General features: G+C 37.4%; 4 protein-coding genes and 1 long non-coding RNA gene across 24 annotated transcripts; 2 read left to right on the top strand and 3 right to left on the bottom strand.

Moving 5' to 3' along the window:
* Positions 1-150: 150 nt before the first annotated feature.
* Positions 151-2,469, top strand: LOC117211624 (sesquipedalian-1-like). The gene is made up of 2 exons (XM_033455723.1): positions 151-606; positions 707-2,469. The coding sequence occupies exons 1-2, from the start codon at positions 313-315 to the stop codon at positions 1,061-1,063; spliced, it is 651 nt and encodes a 216-aa protein (XP_033311614.1). The 5' UTR covers positions 151-312; the 3' UTR covers positions 1,064-2,469.
* LOC117211616 (protein KIAA0100) lies at positions 1,335-10,310 on the bottom strand. 2 transcript variants are annotated; one of them, XM_033455688.1, is made up of 17 exons: positions 10,231-10,310; positions 10,079-10,153; positions 9,857-9,983; positions 9,527-9,718; positions 9,141-9,392; positions 8,750-8,914; positions 8,435-8,647; positions 8,070-8,337; positions 7,716-7,938; positions 7,526-7,647; positions 7,096-7,416; positions 6,446-6,972; positions 4,267-6,361; positions 3,915-4,159; positions 2,770-3,826; positions 2,409-2,626; positions 1,985-2,269 (listed from the first exon to the last, which is right to left on the bottom strand). In XM_033455688.1, exons 2-17 carry the CDS (start codon positions 10,135-10,137, stop codon positions 1,985-1,987), a joined length of 6,369 nt encoding a protein of 2,122 aa, XP_033311579.1. In that variant the 5' UTR covers positions 10,138-10,153; positions 10,231-10,310. The 2 variants fall into 2 exon arrangements, with proteins under 2 accessions (XP_033311580.1, XP_033311579.1); XM_033455689.1 differs by having other exon boundaries at positions 1,335-2,269; positions 10,079-10,294.
* Positions 10,311-10,412: 102 nt separating this feature from the next.
* Positions 10,413-17,350, top strand: LOC117211618 (tRNA-dihydrouridine(16/17) synthase [NAD(P)(+)]-like). Of its 15 annotated transcripts, none has more exons than XM_033455697.1 (12): positions 10,413-10,618; positions 10,694-11,762; positions 11,828-12,001; positions 12,056-13,417; positions 15,018-15,290; positions 15,363-15,522; positions 15,591-15,786; positions 15,871-16,119; positions 16,244-16,389; positions 16,581-16,678; positions 16,890-17,048; positions 17,135-17,350. In XM_033455697.1, the coding sequence occupies exons 4-12, from the start codon at positions 12,374-12,376 to the stop codon at positions 17,291-17,293; spliced, it is 2,484 nt and encodes an 827-aa protein (XP_033311588.1). In that variant the 5' UTR covers positions 10,413-10,618; positions 10,694-11,762; positions 11,828-12,001; positions 12,056-12,373; the 3' UTR covers positions 17,294-17,350. The 15 variants fall into 15 exon arrangements, 14 of the variants coding, with proteins under 14 accessions (XP_033311588.1, XP_033311598.1, XP_033311595.1 ...); XM_033455707.1 differs by having other exon boundaries at positions 12,056-12,125; XM_033455704.1 differs by having other exon boundaries at positions 13,192-13,417.
* On the bottom strand, positions 15,397-16,176 carry LOC117211627. Of its 2 annotated transcripts, XR_004488283.1 has the most exons (3): positions 15,983-16,123; positions 15,712-15,916; positions 15,397-15,537 (listed from the first exon to the last, which is right to left on the bottom strand). It is a non-coding gene; the product is annotated as an uncharacterized LOC117211627 (long non-coding RNA). The 2 variants fall into 2 exon arrangements; XR_004488282.1 differs by lacking the exon at positions 15,397-15,537 and having other exon boundaries at positions 15,681-15,916; positions 15,998-16,176.
* On the bottom strand, positions 16,395-19,603 carry LOC117211620 (protoheme IX farnesyltransferase, mitochondrial). Of its 4 annotated transcripts, XR_004488280.1 has the most exons (9): positions 19,389-19,603; positions 19,159-19,280; positions 18,811-19,084; positions 18,521-18,716; positions 18,257-18,432; positions 17,856-18,173; positions 17,496-17,763; positions 16,563-16,654; positions 16,395-16,485 (listed from the first exon to the last, which is right to left on the bottom strand). XR_004488280.1 is itself a non-coding variant. In XM_033455713.1 (7 exons), exons 2-7 carry the CDS (start codon positions 19,231-19,233, stop codon positions 17,546-17,548), a joined length of 1,257 nt encoding a protein of 418 aa, XP_033311604.1. In that variant the 5' UTR covers positions 19,234-19,280; positions 19,389-19,603; the 3' UTR covers positions 17,349-17,545. The 4 variants fall into 4 exon arrangements, 1 of the variants encoding a protein (XP_033311604.1); XR_004488279.1 differs by having other exon boundaries at positions 16,395-16,654; XR_004488281.1 differs by lacking the exons at positions 16,395-16,485; positions 16,563-16,654 and adding an exon at positions 17,078-17,231.
* Positions 19,604-20,149: the final 546 nt, after the last annotated feature.

A 20,149-nucleotide genomic window follows, 5' to 3' on the forward strand; every position in this document is an offset into this window, starting at 1 on the left:
AGTATTTCCTTCTTGTAAATAAATTGTTTTTTGTGTAAAAAAACATTTTAATAGAGTGGAAAAAGGTGTCGTTTTTATTAATCGATATTAGTCAATTAGTGTCATAAATATTACAGATTCCCACTGTATCATGCATTGTTGCGAGTGCAACTAAATACGTTTTAAAGGTTATAAGGTTATTTCAGTTCAATATAAAAGTTGGAAACAAATTGCTTTCCTACTGATAAATATTAAGACGGATTAGATAAGAAAAACATCACGTGAAGTTAAGAGTTTTCTTTTGATTCGGTTAAAAGTATAATTTCAAATGCAATGAAAATAAACGAGAAAAATATGGTAGCTTTTGCAACTTCAGCAACACCAGTAGATCGTGAAGGTTGGTTGAACAAACGTGGTGAATTGAATCGTGGTTATCAAAGAAGATGGTTCGTTCTCAAAGGAAATATATTATTTTATTTCGACCGACGCGGTGATAAGGAACCTGTGGGCATGATAGTTCTTGAAGGTTGTACCATTGAATTAGCAGAAGACGAAGAACAATTTGGTTTTCAGATCGTATTTCATGGTCCAAACAATAGAAATTATGCTCTTGCAGCAGAATCTCAGGTAAAAGTATTTCTTGATAAATTTGATTTTTATAATAGAAATTATTGTCTCTATAATAATGGTCAGTAGAGAACGAATCTATACTGTGGGGAATTTATAGGAATCTATGGAGCAGTGGATGAAAGCTTTAGCATGTGCAAGCTATGATTACATGAAATTAATGGTAGCAGAATTACAAAGACAACTGGATGCAGCAGAAGAAGAAACAACAATGGTGATGGCTCCTGCTCAGTCTCCAAAAGCTCCTCCAAGACAACGACATAATCCTTTCAATAGATCCGAGTTGCATCATCGCTCGCAGAGCGTTAGATCTGCCCCAGGAAGAACGGAAAATGTTCCAAGAACGAGGATAACGTTTCGCGAATTGCATAATATGTATGGTAGAAGAATTTTGGCAGACTTGAATGAATGGAGGCATACGAGAAAAACTGTAGAAGCTCCCTTAATTAGTTTTTAACGATGTATTATATACAGATTGTAAATATTTAATCGGAAATAAGGTGATGTGTAGCCGGCGAAAGAAATATAACGAAATTGCAAAATCGATTATCATATATGTATTATTTACACATTATAATTTTGCTACGATTCAGTATTGAGAAAGATGGAATTCTACATACGCGTAACCTTGGATATTCCTGCAATCGATCGATCAACTATATTACTCAATGTTTTAATTTAAGACCTGGCTATATTTCTTCCATCGATAATACGAGTATTAAGTATCATTGGAATGTACTGTACCATTTATTTTTATAACAACGAAATATTTACAATCAAAATGTAACAAAATACTTTCGATCATTAATAGAACATTACAAATTTTTGCGATCGTAAACAATAGAAGGTGACCGTACATTACAGTCGTGCATCATTCTCAATGTAAGTTAAATTACATATGGAATTCATTCAGATACCGACGTTTCATTGTGAAATTTCAAACAAATCAAAATAATTAAAATGTATAATTGGAACAATAATTTCGGAGCAGTAAAAACAATATCAATTAAAGAAAAGCAACTATTTACGAAGATTAACGTTTTAATCTCGGCGCATTCACGGTACTTTAACTACTTAAGAATAATTTTATCGAAATTGTACAAGGAATTGCAAGTAAAACAGAATGCCGTTACCATTACTCGAATTTGAGTGATGAACGTACATGAAAATGTTCAATATCAGTTAATAGTTGAACAAATAATAAACCATATAGAGTTGTGTAAGTGGTTAAAAAACCGTACAAATATCGCTTGGCTTTAATAAAAATACTTGGCAATGCACTAACAACTTTCTTATTAAATATTCCATTAGAATAAATATTGCAATCCTATGTATATTTGTATAAATGAACATTTCATCGAGTTACAAATCTAAAATGTTACTTAAATTTGAAAACACTTTTCTTCCTCACATCACCCGGTAAATGTCTGGCACCTAATAAAAGTCGGGCTTTATCTTCTTCTTGCGGAGCGGATTCTTCCTGTGGACCTCTTGGTTTTATTTGTAATTTCTGCTTAATAGCTTGACTTAATATTACACGTCTAGAATCGCTTTTCATAGCTAAAAGAAGGTCGAGCCATGTCCAAGTAACATTATGATATTCCAACGTAGGTATTACCAGAGCAAAATCCCGAACATCTTCCAAATTTTTCTCTTTATTTCCCTATTGGTGGATTGCGTGTGTATGCGTGTGCGCGTGGAAAAACATGTGATTTATTAATATTAGTTTGGTAACTCGTAATTTGTTTGAGAGCAATATGAAACAGAAATATGATGGTTTCGTGAAAATTGATTGTAAATACCTTATAAGAGACACGAACGGGTACTTCAGGTATTTTAATATATATAAATAGTTTATTTTTATCTGCTCGTTCTTTCATTTTTTCCACGTCATCCCTTCTTTCGATTGGCACATAAAAGGAGGAATCTCGTTGCGGTGCAGGTGGCTCCTCTATTCCTTCCGGATCTCTCTCAGGAAAACAGAATTTGAGCATCGTATTGAAAAACTTTTTCGTTAATCCTAACAGTAAAACGATTGATCTCAATTAGCATTGGAAGACAAATGAAAATGTTAGGATAGAGAAGAAAGTAGAAAGGTGTAGGAGGAGAAGAGAGAGGAGAAGGAGGAGAAGTAGGATATACGACAATATGCAAGTTACCTACCTATCGTTAGTGGAACAACATTGATTTCGAAATGTTCTTTGACGGATATTCCAGCAACCGGTGCTTTTTCTCTACAGAAAACGCGAAGAGCTCGTTGCCTATCAACAGGCATATTACTTTGCAGTTCAGTGGGTGTCAACACCTCCGTGTAGATTTGATTCGGCAATAAATTTGTCATTCTAACATATCCTAATTCAAGGAGATGTTCAACCGAATCGTCGGTTTTGCTAGTTTTGGTGTATAAGAAATTAGTTAATATAAGATCGGCGATTCCTAATTGACCATCTGCATCCGTTAATCTCCACTGAGCGTGTTTGAAGCAAATTTCTGCTACTCTAGCAACTGCTGCCGGTTTATCTTTCAACGTGGTAGAAACTGTGGTTGGGGCGGTTGTTTCCTTATAACAGCTTAACATTACATCGAGTTCTTCCGCTTTTGCTCCGAGCTGTTCCTTACATTCGAAAACTCTAGCTTCTAGCCGTTCCATTTCTGCTAATAACTCAGGGCTAGATTCCTCTGCAAGAGCTTTTTGAACCAAATACGTTTCACGCTCCAATCTCCTTAATTTTGCCACTAAACCACGCACAGTATTTTGTAGTTGTTGAATCGGCCGTTTTTGATCTTCAACCGAGTGTAATTGCAATTGAAATCGCATTCTCTGCAAACGTTCAGACGCTTCTTTTCTCCTCGGTTCTACGTAAAGAAGCAAGTTGTTAACGATATCTAAAATCATAGCGTACTGCAACGAATTCGTGCAAACATCCAAATCGTGATGCATCAATGTAAACGCGTCAGCTGCTGAAAGATCTTTCCTTTCCCATGGGCTAACTTCTTCTCTTGGCGGTGGTGGAACTTGATCGATAGAGCCAACGTCTAAAGCTTGTCCATAACCAACGTAGAAGAATTCGCATTTACATCTCGAGACGATACGTTGTAATTGGTGTTGAGGGCCACCGCCACCGCCAACCGTTTGACTTACCACACCACCGACGCTCTGTCCTGAACCAACCAGCGCCGGCACATCTGGTAAACCAGCTATCACAGTTGAATCTTTCTCCTAATTTAATAGGTCAAGAAACTTTAGTTAACGTCAATTTCAAACAATTTTACTTGTACAATTTACCTTCTAATTATTTTCAACTTACTTGTATATTGTCTAATGTCAACCACATTATATTATCGTCGATATTTTCGTCAATGTTGGCACTGACAGTCGCATAATACTGCATACATTCTAACGATCCGACCCAGGTTGTCTTTGATACTAAAGTTCTTTCTTTCCACACAGGTTGATGAACTCTTTGCAATATTTCCGCTTTAGCCGCGGACAAGATCACGTAGCCTCGCGTTTCGATACCTTTTAATAATACCTGACTATTCACTAAGGCAACTGCAAAATACAAAGCAATACAATTTTTTCTTTTCTTTTTCTTCTTCTTTTTCAGTTATACACTGAAGTTGAATAAAATTAGATAATTGTAAAATGCACACACATACTTAGCCAATTTTTGTGAAGGACATCATCTTGATGACAAGCTGCTAGTCCACGTAATTGTTGACCTCTCGTTTGTACCGATAAATCGTCACTGAACGCAACCGGTTTGTTTGCAGCTTCGGCTATTAATCTCTGCAACATACCGACAGCTTCACCTTGTTGCGGTTTTGTGGCGGATGACGCATTTACTTGTGTCGTCACGTTTTGCACCTCGACTGATCTTGTTCGATTTTTGTGCGGTGTCGATGAACTTTCTCTGTGAAAGCCTTTCAGGGCTGCGGTAGACAGATTTTTCTTCAGCTGCTGAGTTTTTATGAAAGAATCAAAAAGTGCAAACGCTACGTCTCTATTCGTCTTTGTCCAAGCCCCTTTCAAATCGTGTACGACAAGTCTATGCGTGGGAGTATCCCCTCCGGTGACTCCGGTTACCATTGCCTCTCTGCCGTAACTGACCCGAGCTACGCTTAAACAGTAACACTTTTCTACCGGTTGTCGGAGCGATGCACTCTCCTTGTCTTCGTGAAGCGCGCTTTTCAACCAAATTTCCGCATCATTAAGTTCGCAATTCATATACACGACCGACCATTCGGCTCTTGGTCGATGTATTAGTCCGTCATCGATCGGATGCAAAGACAAATTGTGTTCGCAACTACAAACTACTCTGCCACCAGTTACTTCGAAACCGCGTTGCATAGCGAATGACATCCAATAACTAACATGGAATTGATGGAAAGCCAGTGTCAACCGAACTTTCCTGTAATGCCTGCTCAACTGTTTCTTCCTAGGTCTGATATTCTTGAAAAGTGGCCCTTTTCTCGTTGGTCTTGTTGCGCCGGAGAGAATGAGTTTTAGATTTTCGAACCATCTGAGGGTGCTGCCGTAGAGTAAGGCGGTTGGTGCACTTGCTAACGCTGGAGATCCGGTTGGCTTCGTTTCCAGAGAAAGGCTGACATTCAAGTTTTGAGATCGAAACGCTCTGAACGAGTCGTGCTCTTGATTGCTCGAATATTCCGGTAATCTGTCCGGAGCGCAAGGTATCGCAGCATGATGGTCTCTAGGATCACCTAAGCAAACCCACGCTAACTTTATGCTCAAACGTACATTTGGTAAATGAAGTAATCTGCAATCATCGTATTTACTGGCCGTACGGACATAAACATCCAAATCTCCTTTTACGATAATTCTTCCCTGCGTCCAATCGAGTTCCAATCCTGTCCATGTAAGTTCCATCTCCTCCGTGGTATTGTACGGATCCAATGAACCATGTAGCAAAACTGTCAACTGCTTCACGCAAAGTGTTAATCTTCCGTGGAGAGCCAATCGCATTTTGTCCCAAAATGGTAATGGAGGGCTCGGATCTCGTGACGGATGGATGATTTTCTCGAAACTGAGATTGCATTGCGCTATGACCGGTTCCCAACAAGGCCCAAACGCATATCTGAACTTGTCGATATCCCAGTTCAGATCGTGATAATATTTCAAAGATGTCATGCCTCTTTCCACGACAATATCCTCCCAAGGAGTACCGATTTCGATTCTCACAGTTCGCCTGGCTCGTGGCGGTGCTAAAGCTTCTGCACCAGCTAGTCTACCCCAAACGCTTAAACTCTCAACCAACAGTAACGGTTGCGGAAAATCCCGCAATTGTAATTTCCATTCGGCGCACTTTAAACTGATTCCCCTTACCCATAAGGTACTGAATTCCAGACCATCTTCTGGCCAGGGAGTTTCCGCATCCATTTCTCGAAGAGCCCTCGTTGCATTTTCCGTACCGTCGATCGATGGGTCGACTAAAGCCAATATCTCGATATCCGACATAGACCAAGCAAACAGACGCGTTCTAGCTGGGCCGGCGCGCTGCATTTGTTTCCACCGTTGTACATATATCTCCGCATTTTTTTTATTTAAACTAGCGTACAGTTCCTCAACTTTACCTTGAGGAAGTAACAAATGCGCTCGACAGAGTTCTTGCACTTTAGTATCAAGCATTGCTTGCCTTTTTAAGCTCTCTTTATATTCGTCCTCCAATAATTCGTAATTATCTCGTAAACGTACTTCAAACGGATCATCGCTTACTTCGAATATCCATTCTTTAATCTATAACATGTGAAATACTTTGCTTATATTTATTATAAAGAACAACTACTTCCATGTAAATCTACGTCTACTATATAAACGTACTTTTATAATTAAATCGCACGGTAAACGCTTTTCTTTTCTCTGACTCGATGACGATGACGATGAAGAAGAGAACGATGACGACGATGACGACGACGACGACGACGACGACGACGACGATGACGACGACGACGATGAATGAATTTCTTTTAACCATTTTTTTATACTGAATAATTCATTCTGAATCGCGTCAGTAAATTGATGTTCGTAAGGAAAGCAAGCTTTTATTGATTCGATGTTGAGCATCCAAGTTTCGTTCCAGTCCAAAACAAAACCTTCGTTACTTTGTCGTTCTAGTCGCACCTCTTCGCTGCTCAATACTCTGATTAATTCGAATCCTTCGATCATAATTATATCAGACATATCTAAAGTTACACGCATATAATTAAGTCTCCATTCTCCTTGCGTCCAACGTAACTGGTCCGATGAAAGCTCTAAAAAGTGTTTCGGAGAAATATCTATAGATAAACTGACCCCACCAGTAGCCAATATATCTATTAATCGTTTGTGCTGTTTATCAGTGTCTTCATCTGTAGAAAGAAGATTTAATAAAGTAAAAATGTAGTAGTAGAAAGATATAAAGAAGACAAATACAATAAAAGAAATGTAGGGTAAAAAAATAAAACGAATAAATGGATAAGGTATAGATTAACCTTGAGTGGTGTATGTCGATGAGTCTCCACTTATAATAGATCTAAAATCTGCAGACTCCAACCAAAGTTGTAAGAGGCGAAGATGTAAATTCGGACTCCATGCTAGACTGGTACCATCTAAGCTAATATTTATCGCTTCAGATGTAATTGCACTTTTGCACTTCCTTATAGCTAAAAATGGATGTGCCAATGCTTGTGCGTGCTGACAGACAATTGGTTCATTTTTATTCAATGTGATCGCGCTAACACCCTCTGTTACGACCACTAATCGTTTTGCATTGTGCTCTAAATTTGCAGTATCCAAACGCATCATGACAGAGACTAAACAATCAATCGAGACATTGGTCTTGAACATCCTGATTAAAATTCTTAAATAGAATAGATCAATATATATGTAGTATTTTATATATATATATATGTATATACATACGATTGTTTTCTGCGATAAAGAATAAATTACAATTTGTAATTTTGAGATTTAATTGAACAACGCTATCCGATTTTTTCGTATTTTTCATTGTTTCGGCTCTTCTATTGTACATTTGGCAACATCTGTCAAATAGCCAGTTTTTAGTAAATCAATTAGAATATTTATTTTTTATTTTTCTTGCATATCTTACTTATATGCCTCTTTAAGAAATCTAGCTAGTTCCAGACTCCATTCAGTTACAAGAGCATCAACAGCAATCCCTATGGCATTGGTACGGGTCGTAGCTAATAATACTCCGATAGACAAAGGCGTTCCCCATCGATGAGATGTTTCCGAAATAATGGTATTGGAACCGTTTAAGGTACAATACAAAGATTCCACTACTAACTCTGTGTTCCAACTATCTATTATGTCTACGAAATTAAACGATCATTAAATAATTACTAGTAATTTACTATAATTACTATTAAGTTTAGTATGTATTAAGTATCTTAATATAGAGGAACAAGTAAAACGTATCAATTACAAGCCACATTACACATACCTGTAAGTGTATTTAGCGAAAATTTCATATGTGCTACACCACACGAAGCTTCGTGAACATCCAATAATTTGATGCATAACGACGAATCATAAAGTTCAGTATTTACTCTAATGTCTAACCATGGTAATTTATTTTTTAACGTTATACTATCGACAGGTCTTGAAACTTCATTATCGGTATTACACAATATCGACTCCCAGTCTTTATGATCATAAATAATAGAAAGATTACTGATCTGTGTAGCAATTTGTAAAATGTCTTGCTCCATCTATGTGTATAAGTAATAATCATATTACATGATAATATAAATCTGTTACAATACAATGTGAAACAGTAACAATCTGTAGACGCAAGTCCTGTAGTACCTTTGAATTTACTATTAATGATCGTAATGTCAAAACAGGGAATTTACTACGAATTGATAATCCATCCAAATTTAAGGTAAAATTTAATAGCAGGTCAGATGGTTGGAATTTCGTGCTAATTTGCAAACCCTTCATTGTACCTTCCAAACCAAGTACTACGCCATCTTCTCTACCCGTAATTATGGAAGAATTACCCACTTTCAGGATAAAATCCTGAAAATATATTTAATTATGTTTATCTTTTTTAAATCTTTAATAATTCGCGCTTTTGTCTTTGAATTTGGATAGATCGGTGGTAGATAGTAATGAATTCACCTTTGGTATAACTGGTGCTAACCGAGCTAAGAGATTAGTAGAAGGATCGACACGTGTATCTGAATACGAAGATGCAGCATTAGTTAACGAACTTCTGTCTTTGAAGAATGTAATGAGACCTGCTCCTCCAGAACCCTCTGTCTGCGTTATTCCGATGTACAATTTCTATAAATTATATCCTGCTTGATTCCAATCTAATCCCATTGCAAAGGACAGTTGTTCAGGATCATCCATTAAGTGTGCTAAACACAAATAGCTATCGTTCAAAGCATTGAGCTACATCGTTAAATCACAACATAGTATCTCATTACTTCCTAGCCTTTGCAATTTGCGTGTTAGGACAAATAAGCTTGTGTGACATATACAAATCCTATAGACAATCTCTTCATACCTCTACCGAAAGTTCCCCTTGCGCTTTCAGAGTTGCTTCGGCAGTTCCAGCAAAGGATATCTGTGAAAGGCAAGCGTCTGATGCATGACGCAACAATTTCATGGCACCACCTATGATAGCAGCAGATGCAAGAAGAGTACGAGCTCCATGAACAACACTACCATCTAAAGTCAGACTCTCTGCACTTCCATTAGCTAACCAACCATTACCCAAAATCAGAAGACTTAAATTTTCTATGTGAACAGCCATAAACTAAAACATTTCAAAACAGTTCTCAAGTTAGCGAGTAATCTTAGTTGAAATTATTTCATTAGCATAGTACGATAAACTTGACAGAAATAAGTTATCGTATTCATTAGTATATAGATTTAGTGTGATATACATACTTGTACAAAAGTTATAATTATCGGTGGAATTTTTTTATTTTGAAAATCCATTGGCTTCCTTGGTTTTCTTATTATCTGTACAGGTTTTATTGGAACATCTTTATTAATTCTGACATCCTTCATAATCACAGCTAAAAGTTTTGCGACGTCACTGCTAAAAAGACTGCTTCTTATACTGATCTCTTCCACTTGCTAAAATTGTAAGAAATTAAACACCATATATATATAATTTGATTTTGTTAAAATTTAATAGATCGACTCTCTAAAGCTTTGGAAGATGAGAACACAATGGCAATGTAAATCTTTCTATCTTTTTCTAGAGAAACTTACCAATGTAAAGCCATTTTTCGAAATATTTACGTCCCGTAATATAAAATAAGGTAATGAAATGTGACCAACACGTAGATAAATTTTGTATCGTCTCTTTACTAACCATGCCAAGAACCTTGGTATCACCCTGATAGATAAATAAAGTAACATTACTAGTCAATAAAAGGTACTAAAATATTATAAAAATTATAGTATAATATATATAATCATTATGTATCTTACCAAGTGAAACTACAATAGAGAATGAAACAAGTCATACACAAGGCGACTAAACCAGTCATTTTTACAAATTACATACTGCAGGAAGAATGCGAATGTAATTTTTTGGTAGCACTAACGCAAAAATTATTGTTAAAACAATTAGATAACAATACCAATTTCAGATCGAATACGCTTTAAAATTTTCTGATCACCAGCTGATCAAACTGTTACATACCCATACCCTATACTTGCTTATACGTATTTACATACGTTTTTACTATACTTGGTTCGTTCACAACATATCGATATATCGATGTTTTCGATAATGTGTTTGAAAACTAGCATAACTTGGTATTCGAAACACTTGGCATCATTCAAGGTGGTACGTCGAAACAAATCTCAAAATTATTATTAGAATATTGTCAAGTGACGAACTTATTTACATATACGGTTATTGTGCAACAAGAAAAAAGTATACTTTGCTCTACGAGTACCTTTACATCGTGCGTTAATATTGACAAAACTTGACGACTAACCTCACAGCTGGGAATTAAGAGTAAGGTTAGTCCATACATATGTATATTTTATTTTGACAATAGCGTAGTTCGTTGTTTAATCAACAAATATATATAAGAGTACGTGATCGAATATCGAAACAATAAAAGCTCAAGAATTCAAGTAGAGAATCTAATGTACAACGTACAAAAAAAGAAAACATGTAGTACGGGCTAGGGAAAATTCTAATTTCGTTATATGACACAAGCTGCGTGCATGCGCGCGGATGTGTGTGTCAATCAAAATCGGGAAAGTTTTAATTCAACAGTTGTACGATTTTATATCTATGTTAATATGTAGATATATCATTAAAAGGGAAGACATATGTAGAAGTTGAGATTACCACCCACGTTGGAAGAATCAGGATAATAATGATAATAACAACGATAATAATAATAACGATATAATAACGATAATAAAGTCGTGAAAGGGTTAACATTTGTAACGATATCATATTTTATTACAGAAAATTATAGAATATTGTATTACAGAAAATATAAACTTGTGAAAAAGTCATAAACATATCAAATTTTATTTGTCCCGTAAAAGTGACGCACACAGATCGTAGTGACATTAAATCATTCTATACCAAATGAAATGCGTAACAACGGAAATTTCACATCAAGTGTCATGTAACGCAAGCCACTTCTTTTTTAAAATACTTTACATGTATCTTTTTATACAACCACATAGTGATTGGTGTGGAGAATCGTATCATCTGCTCGCCACGCATTTTTACATACATATGTATTACCGCAGAATGAACCAATGACACTGCCTATTTATTACAATTTTAGACATTAACTTGTAAGAAACTATGACTATGAGAGACGATATACGGCTGGAAGAAAACACAAAATTGAACAAACTCCTCGAGACTGCTTTTATAGCGAAAATGAACGTGTTATCTTGCTGTTTCAAAATTTGTCAACTTTGAAGCTTTGAAATATGCGAGTCTGTAAACGAATAAATACAGCGAATGCAGTACATGATATAAAAAAGAGAAAAGAGATATTAGAAAGGACGCTGGCGTTTGAAAGGCAGAAGTGGCTGGCAAAAAATATGCGAATACGTTGTTGGTATCTATACGTGAATACGCATGTCGCATTTCTAGAACAAGAATCGGAAACATTTAAATTATCGGAAAGAGGTAATCGTATTTTACGACGATATCCATGAAAAATCTAAGACGTACGTTTTGGCTGGTTTACACAGGTTTGTTAGGTTGCTATGCGAATATCGATTCAAACCGCGCGTTCCATCGAAAGGGGCATAAACCGAGTTTTACCGAGAATTCTCGAGAAGAGTCGCACGATGTGGAATCTAGTTTCTCGACAAGTGGGCCTTGTCATGTACTGCAGGATCGTAGACGACCACGATGAATCAAAAGTAAGAAAACAGAATCAAAATTAAAGTAAGAGGCAAATTTTTTAAAATCGATAGGACAAAGGACAAGAAAGAAACAAGAACAATTCGAGAGGACATGACACGGCGAGGAATCAAAGAAAAAACGGTGAGTGAAGAGTAGGAAGAGCGATGAGAAAATGGAAGATGTAAGGAGGATGAGAAAAATTAAAGCTGGAAGGAAGACGTTATCTTTATCGTCGTCGTCGACGAGGACGAGGACAAGGACGAGGACGACGACGACGACGACAACGACGATGACGAAAACGACGAATACGACGACGAAGGGAGAAAAGTGACAGATTCGAGGATAATTTAGCAGCGGATGCAAGTATTTACAAACGATCTCGTTACGTTATGCGAAACGAAGGAAGTAGAATTACGAACGATATTCTATCGAAATGGTGCTCGGGGCAAAGCAATACGTTGATGAGACCGGAACGCAGAAAGTTTAGACGCGTGCATGGACTTGAGCTTCCGTTGCATCCCCAACAAGTGACCGGCTGGGTGGTGATCTTAATTATTGTGGTAAATACGTTCGCGGTACTGACGCCGCTTCTCGAACCGAATTTACGTCCGGTTTTTTCGATCGCGATAGCTGCTATCTTTTTTACGCATATTTGCTCTCATTTGGCGGTACTTTTATTGGACCCGGCGGATCCACGCGTCAGATCTCAGCCAACGAACAAGGTTTTACCGGAATTCGACCGAGAGAAACACTCGCACGTGATCGAGGACGGTAGATGTCATCTTTGCAACATAAACACCGAAAGCAAGAGGACGAAACATTGTTCGATTTGCAACAAATGCATCGTTCGATTCGATCATCACTGCAAATGGCTCAACAATTGCATCGGAGCTAGAAACTATCGCGCTTTTCTAGTTTGTTTGATTTCCGCTATTCTAGCAAGCCTGTTCGTTACTGGTCTTTCCGTCATCGAATTGTCCTCCTCTTTATTCTTCGATCGACTCTCAAATCTGACAATGGAGAATAACACAACCGATCCCGTCATTCCCTTTATTGTTCCTGCCTCGGACACCACTCTTATAATTGCCATTTCCGCCATTGGAATTCTCTCGGCGATCGTAGCAATACTTTTACTTCATTTATGCTTTTTTCACGGTTACATCGCCTGTCTCGGATTAACCACCTACGAATACGTACGAAAAAAAAGGGAGAAGAATTCTGTCGCCGCCGCCGTCGCGATCGCTGCAGCCGCCACTGCTGCCGCGGCTGCGGCCGCTGCCGCTGCCTCCACCACCTCTACTTCCACAAACACCACCATCACCGCCGCTACTACTACTACTACCGCCGCTACACTCACCAATCAGCCAACAGTTACGGATGACGCTTCCACGATAACCGTGCAGCAAATAGTTGCCGAGTCTACGAGTACAAGGGTACGACACGGCTTCTGCGAGTTCATTTCTGCCCCTCATCCTCTAGTATCACCCTTTACGAATAATGCAAACTCATGTTCGCGTCGCGGTATAAACGACAGCCGAAACGAACCTCTCGAAGGAAAATCTCCTTCAACTCGGTCCTCTTACTCCGATCGAGAAAACGAAAAGAAAAATTTCCGACTTTGTTTCTCGGCGTACAAGCTGGAATCATCGCGATTCGATGAAAGCACGTCGGCCATGGACATTTCGACGGTCGCGGACGCGTCGCCATCGCCATCGGCAGCAACCAATACCGAACAATCTACGATGTCTCGAGATTGTAACGCTACCACCGCTGGTTTATCGACACCGTCACCTGTCTTTTGTTGCTTCGCCGCGCTCAATTCGCCATTAACTATGCATTGTTGTACGGCAAACGGCAGGCCGAACGTGTTGGAATCCAAAAAACGATCCAGTTGTGACGATACGTCCGACCAGGTTGTGCGCGTTTCCACAAACTCGTGCGAAACCGTTGAAAGAATAGCAAGATTTCTGCGGACTTATCTAAGTAAAGGAAAAAGGAGAAGAAGGTGCAGGAAGAAAAGGAAGAATCGACAGCAGTCGTTGGATGCGACCAACACGTCGCAGACATCAAAGTCCAAGGAAATTGATACTACCGATTTCAATCGGAATCGCAATCGCAATCGGAATCTAACGACGATCAAGGACACGGTGGCAACGGTGCCATCGTGGTCATCGTCGTCGTCATCATCGTCACTCTTCCACACAGCCACGGCCTCTCCTTCGTTCATCGTTCCGTTCGAAACGCTGGCGACTGACGCAACAGCAGCGACATCAGCACGACGATCTTATTCGAAAGCTCATGCGTTACATCGTTCACCGTCAATCACAGAATCCGATTCATTGGACTTACAACAGTATCGGAACTTAGTCCGATCACAGAAAATGCTGGGAGAATCCACGACATATAGGAGATCGAACACGCGAACTCTTTTTCGAAGAGGACAAACAGCCAAAATCAAATCGCAAATGACGCAATCTATCAAGCTGTCTCCTATTTTGGAATCGGAATTATCGAAACCTGCGACACCACGATCGACGCATTCTTCTCTGTCGTCGTATTCCGGCTTCTCCAACCGTTCCATTTGTTCATCATCGTCGTCATCATCGTCATCTGTGCCGCGCCCTTTGTCGTCTTCACAAGTCGCTCGCGACCCGTTTCATTTTCACGGGAAATGTGAAATCCATCGTATTGATTGATTACTCCGATCGTTTCCTCCGCTGCTTCTTCGGCTTAAAACGGCTCTAATACGCGATAAACAGTAAACTCTAAAACCGCCATGTTCTTTTCTTGGCAAACTTAAATGTGAAAAGGGAATATGGTAGAGAAAAAGGGGAAGAAACGGGGGGAATAGTTGTGTGAATGCACCACATCTTTCATCCTAGATTTAAACATCATAAAGTGAGTACCGTAAGTGAGTAATCGTTTCCATATCGTAAGAACAGAATCTTTTCAACAAAACTCATGCTGCTCGCTTAAATTGAAAAATTCATGAATTACCTTCTCTTATGTACTCATGATCGTATATTTTTGTAGATGTCATCAGTTTCAGTAAACACGTCCGATCAACTCGCCACAGATTCTGCTACATCTGAGACGAATATTTGGGAAAATGTATTAAGTTCTCCACGATACGTAGTTGCACCAATGGTCGACGCAAGCGAATTAGCCTGGAGGTTGTTAAGTCGTCGTCATGGTGCCCACCTTTGTTACACGCCGATGCTTCATTCTTCCGTGTTCTGTCGAGATCCAAAATATCGACGAGAGGCTCTTACCAGTACTGTCGAAGATCGCCCATTAATCGTCCAGGTATACGATTCACATCTCTCTCTCTCCACTTTAATCTTTAACACATATTCGCATTGATCTCATTTATTGTAGTTTTGTGGCAACGATCCGAATACGCTATTAGAGGCAGCACTTTTGGCAGAACCGTACTGCGACGCAGTGGATATAAACATTGGTTGTCCTCAAGCTATCGCGAAACGTGGTCGTTATGGTGCTTTCCTTCAAGACGATTGGGACTTGCTTCGACGAATCGGTTCGTAACATAAATCTTAAATATAACGTTACATCTCCAATTTATTTTCTCCTTACAAACTATTACAGTAAGTACTTTGAGCAAAAGTCTCCGTGTGCCAGTTACTTGTAAGCTTCGTGTATTTGCGGAGATCGATAAAACTGTTAAGTATGCGCAAATGCTCGAGACCGCTGGGGCACGATTACTTACCGTGCACGGACGAACTCGGGAACAAAAAGGTCCGTTAACCGGTATCGCGTCTTGGGATCACATCAAAGCCGTCAGGTATGATTAACAATTACTCTTCGTATCTTCATTTGGCGTGTATCTTCCAGTAAGTTGTTATTTCTTGTTATTTCAAACGTTCAGACAGGCCGTCACAATTCCAGTATTTGCGAATGGTAACATACAGTGTCTGCAAGATATCGAAAGATGTATAGAGGAAACCGGTGTTCATGGTGTAATGTCAGCAGAGGGCAACCTTTACAATCCGTACATATTCGAAGCTTGTTATCCACCTAGTTGGGAGCCAGCTCTTGAATATTTAGATTTGGTGGAACGCTACCCAGCCCCTCCTTCTTACATTCGTGGTCATCTTTTTAAATTGTTCCAACACACGTACGTATGAAAAATCAATTATTTGTAGCTTCTGTTTATTTTCAATCTCTATGTATATTATATAAGTAATTTTCGAAATTACAAATCGACTTATGCATTCAGCGTTCTTTTAACTAGAGAGTAGACTTTGTTTAGCAGAAAATAAAGAAGAGAGAGAAAATTTGGCCCGAAACTCTACCATGGAATCCTTCAGAAACGTCGTATACGCTTTGAGGGATCGGTATCTGCCTTATCACGAAGGTCGTTTAATTTGGCAGGAAGAAATGTCCGGTTCGTAGGCTCTACCACTATATTCGATTATATTATATTCCATTATATACATTATTCTTCATTCGTATGGCATATATACATCCACTTTCCTTCTGGCTGTGTATACACTTTTCCTTTGTATTTTTAATTACACTATCGTGATATACCACCAAAGTATGACCGTTGTTACTTACTTGCATTCTATATTTCAGATCATAATTTAAAACTACCTCCCTGGTTGTGCCAACCATATATACGTCATCTTCCAGAGGAGAATATACAAAAGCTAGAAATTGAAAAGATCGAAACGGTTGGTTTCCACTATTCTATCACAAACAATTTCCTTTTCCTTTTTCCTATCCCTACTTCTATTTCTATTTCTATTTCTATTCCTATTTCTATTCCTATTTCTATTTCTATCTGTATCCCTATCCCTATTATTCTTTTCTTCCTTTCCCTTGTCATATGATATAATTGTTTTATTTATTTATTATTATTATTTCGATATTCAATTTTTGTAGCAAAATGAAACGGTCAAGAGAAAATTTAGAGACGAAGAAGGAAATGAGATATCACGAAAACGCTTGAAGAAGCTCAAACGAATAGCGCGCCGCCCCAACAGACCAGCTATCATTGTGAAAAGAGGATCTGATTTGTGTTGCGATTGTCCAAATCCAGTGGTTTGCAAAACTTTATTTTAAACATAATCTTTTGTTATCAATTCGAATAAAATTTATTAATCTCGTCGTTACGTTTTCTCCCGTAGAGTCACAAATGTGTTCATAAATTATGCCGACAGTGCTGTAGAAACAAATGTTTCACAGAAAATCTGGATTGTGCCGGACACAGAAATTTAACTAAAACTAGAAGACAAATGGCGATAGAATTTGCTGCGAAACGGAAAGCTATTCAAGATAAAATATGACACTGTATAATATTTTAAGTTATAAAAACAAAAATTAAATAAATAAATAAATATATACACTACTACATGTACATAATCATATTTTGTGACTCTTGTATTGATTTTTATACATGATCACAGTTATGATAACTGCTATTATTCACAAATTATACTACAAATTGCTTCATTAAGTGTTATAAAGTCATCTTTATATACAACTTACAGCTTATTATGATTCCTATAGTATCATGACGTAAATTTCAAGGTAGTTTATTAAGTGCTCGAAAATGTCGATGCAATCGTTTTCATTAAAACTGTGTAAATATCGCCTTTTTCTTTGGAAGGTATCATATCTCTCCGTCCATTGTCATCACTATACCACTGTTTCTTATTTATAAGCATAAGAACTATAAGAACAGGTAAATGAATCAATGAAAAATGAAACAGTTTGCGAGAACTTTTACTATCAGAGTGCTTGTGAAATTCCCAAGCTAGAAAAGAGAAAACACAAAGTTAAATTTACTTTCATTCCTCTTCCTTTTCTTTTTTTCAAAATATCAGTATAAATATGTTTTTGACATACCAAGGTAAAGAAAATATGCATTAAGTGGTGTCGATAACAAGGCAAACCAATAATTTGTTACATCACAAACTGGTGCTAAATAACAAAGACCCATTAATGCAGCGGTATAACGTAGTGCTGTTTTACGACAAAGCTTTGGATTCGTGACTGCCATCATTCTATAACCGGCACGTGAATAATCCGGCCTCAAATTCCATGATAAAGCATTGAAATGAGGAAACTGCCATGCATATAATAGACCAGACATTATCCAAGCACCTGGAGATATTATATTGCCAACACAAGATGCCCAACCCATTAATGGTGGTATGGCTCCAACTAAATAACAGTTGATATGTAATCTCAGTTAGTATAGTGAAAAACATTTAAATACAATAGCAAAAGTATCATAATATACTTACCTATGGAACCCACCCAAGTATTTAGAATACTAATGCGTTTCATAGGAGTGTAAATAAGAGTGTACAGTAGCAGATTAGCTGCTCCCAAAGTAGCTGTTAATCCATTAACTTGGGTATATAATAATAATAATCCACTGAAGCCAGATACCGCTGCAAACATTATTGCATGGCCGGGTCTACTAGAAAAGTTCTGTTATAGATATAACACTAGTTCTAAGCTAAAGAATCTGGATGCTTCTGCAATTGAAACTATATCCTACATACGTTAAGTAACCTCTAACCAACACTCTGTTCTTTGTTCTTGACATCTGTGCATCAAACGGAACTTCAAAAAATTGATTGATAGCATTTGCTGTTGCAGACACTAATCCAGTACCCATAGAACATGCGACAAATGTAAAAGCATCGAAAGGCCCTGGTGCTAATGCATATCCAGCCATGGTTGTTACAACTACCAAAGCTAAAAATAATGATTTGATTCTTCATTTTTTCTATTCAAACAAATTATCATATAAAATATCAATGTTTTTGTTAAAGATATTAGTTTCTCTTACATGTTAACCGTATCTTAGATAACATGAAACAATGTTTTCGAAGTTTGCCAGAATCTAATTTTATACACTGCCATTCTTGTTTATTTTGTATATATAAATTCTTTTGCTTTTCATTGTTCGTTATATCTACACATTGGGTAGGCTTTTGGTGATCAAACGATGTAACAAAGTTAGGTGATATCTTCTGATTTTTGACATTTTTTGTGTCTAATAAACATCGGTATTTCTGTGTACGGGATAATTTCTTTACGCTTGATGTAGCCTCGGTAGAATACTAGGATAATTTGTCAGAAAAAGTAACAAAATATTGAAGGCTTAATAATATTGGAAAAAAGTGAACACACATACTGGAGCGATAGACAGTTTCAACGATGATAGACATATGTTACGGGAGATCCTGATTGAGCAAAAAATAAATAACATGATAAAAATACGTCGTATAAAATCGTCAGTGTTTCCTTTTTTCTATCCTGAAAATAACATGGGAACCAGTTGGTTATCGATTATAATGTAACCAATAACGAAAAAAGGCAAGTAAAATGCTTTAAGGTTTCCTTAAAATCAAATGTTTAACTTACATCATGATATATTTTTGTTTTTACAACTTTTAGTTCGCGTTACGTAAGAAAGCTTTGAACAAAAACACATTGCGCTGAAACTTTAAATAATTTTACTAGACTATTACAGTCTACGCTTGCTTAAATAATCGAATAGAAACTCATTACACTGAACGAGAGCTCGGATCATGCTCGGTCTAGTTGGACCGAATGAAAGAGACTGTGAAATGAAATCCTAAACGTATCAGCGTATGATCGAATTTTAGAGGAACTCGATCGCAAGATAGCGCTTCATGTTCAAAATCCTTGTAAGCAAGTCTCATTTCTTAGTAAAGTATTCATGATCGAACGAGTTACATATTTACTAACATATAAAATATATATTTTTCTCTTTTTCATCTCCTTTAATTATAAGATGGCTCATTAGTATCGTGTTCCTACCATCAAAACTTTGTACATGCGATAAATATGTATACTAGTATTATTAATCGATGAATGATATTTATAACAAATTAGTTAATAACAGGCTGAAAATTAAATGAATAACAATGTATTCATTATTATAAATGAAATAAATTATAAAAGGAATTTGATAAAAATCTTGCAAAGCAGAAATTCTTAATCTTCATATAAAAGAATTAAATACGATATACGTATGTATGCAAGTATACTAGGTATATATACTGAGATTCATTTTGAGAACAAAGATAATAGATTAGAAGACAAGCAGAAGGAAAAGCGAGATACAAAATTTGTATGTGCCAACGACAACGATAAACGAA

This window comes from Bombus bifarius, unplaced genomic scaffold (genome assembly GCF_011952205.1).
Source record: "Bombus bifarius isolate JDL3187 unplaced genomic scaffold, Bbif_JDL3187 scf7180000008240, whole genome shotgun sequence".
Classification (NCBI taxonomy): Eukaryota; Metazoa; Arthropoda; class Insecta; order Hymenoptera; family Apidae; genus Bombus; species Bombus bifarius.

Bases quoted from the DNA above. Each gene is read 5' to 3' on its own strand.
- LOC117211624 (XM_033455723.1), top strand. From the start codon at position 313: ATGAAAATAAACGAGAAAAATATGGTAGCTTTTGCAACTTCAGCAACA. The intron at 607-706 runs GTAAAAGTATTT...GGGAATTTATAG, and splicing joins CTCTTGCAGCAGAATCTCAG to GAATCTATGGAGCAGTGGAT.
- LOC117211616 (XM_033455689.1), bottom strand. From the start codon at position 10,137: ATGACTGGTTTAGTCGCCTTGTGTATGACTTGTTTCATTCTCTATTGT. The intron at 7,648-7,715 runs GTAAGATATGCA...GCTATTTGACAG, and splicing joins TTTCTTAAAGAGGCATATAA to ATGTTGCCAAATGTACAATA. The intron at 3,827-3,914 runs GTAAGTTGAAAA...CTATTAAATTAG, and splicing joins TGACATTAGACAATATACAA to GAGAAAGATTCAACTGTGAT.
- LOC117211618 (XM_033455697.1), top strand. From the start codon at position 12,374: ATGCGAAACGAAGGAAGTAGAATTACGAACGATATTCTATCGAAATGG. The intron at 16,120-16,243 runs GTACGTATGAAA...ACTAGAGAGTAG, and splicing joins TTTAAATTGTTCCAACACAC to ACTTTGTTTAGCAGAAAATA. The intron at 17,049-17,134 runs GTTTGCAAAACT...TTTCTCCCGTAG, and splicing joins GCGATTGTCCAAATCCAGTG to AGTCACAAATGTGTTCATAA.
- LOC117211620 (XM_033455713.1), bottom strand. From the start codon at position 19,233: ATGTTATTTATTTTTTGCTCAATCAGGATCTCCCGTAACATATGTCTA. The intron at 19,085-19,158 runs GTATGTGTGTTC...AAATTATCCTAG, and splicing joins TGAAACTGTCTATCGCTCCA to TATTCTACCGAGGCTACATC. The intron at 18,174-18,256 runs GTAAGTATATTA...ACTGTTATTTAG, and splicing joins TACTTGGGTGGGTTCCATAG to TTGGAGCCATACCACCATTA.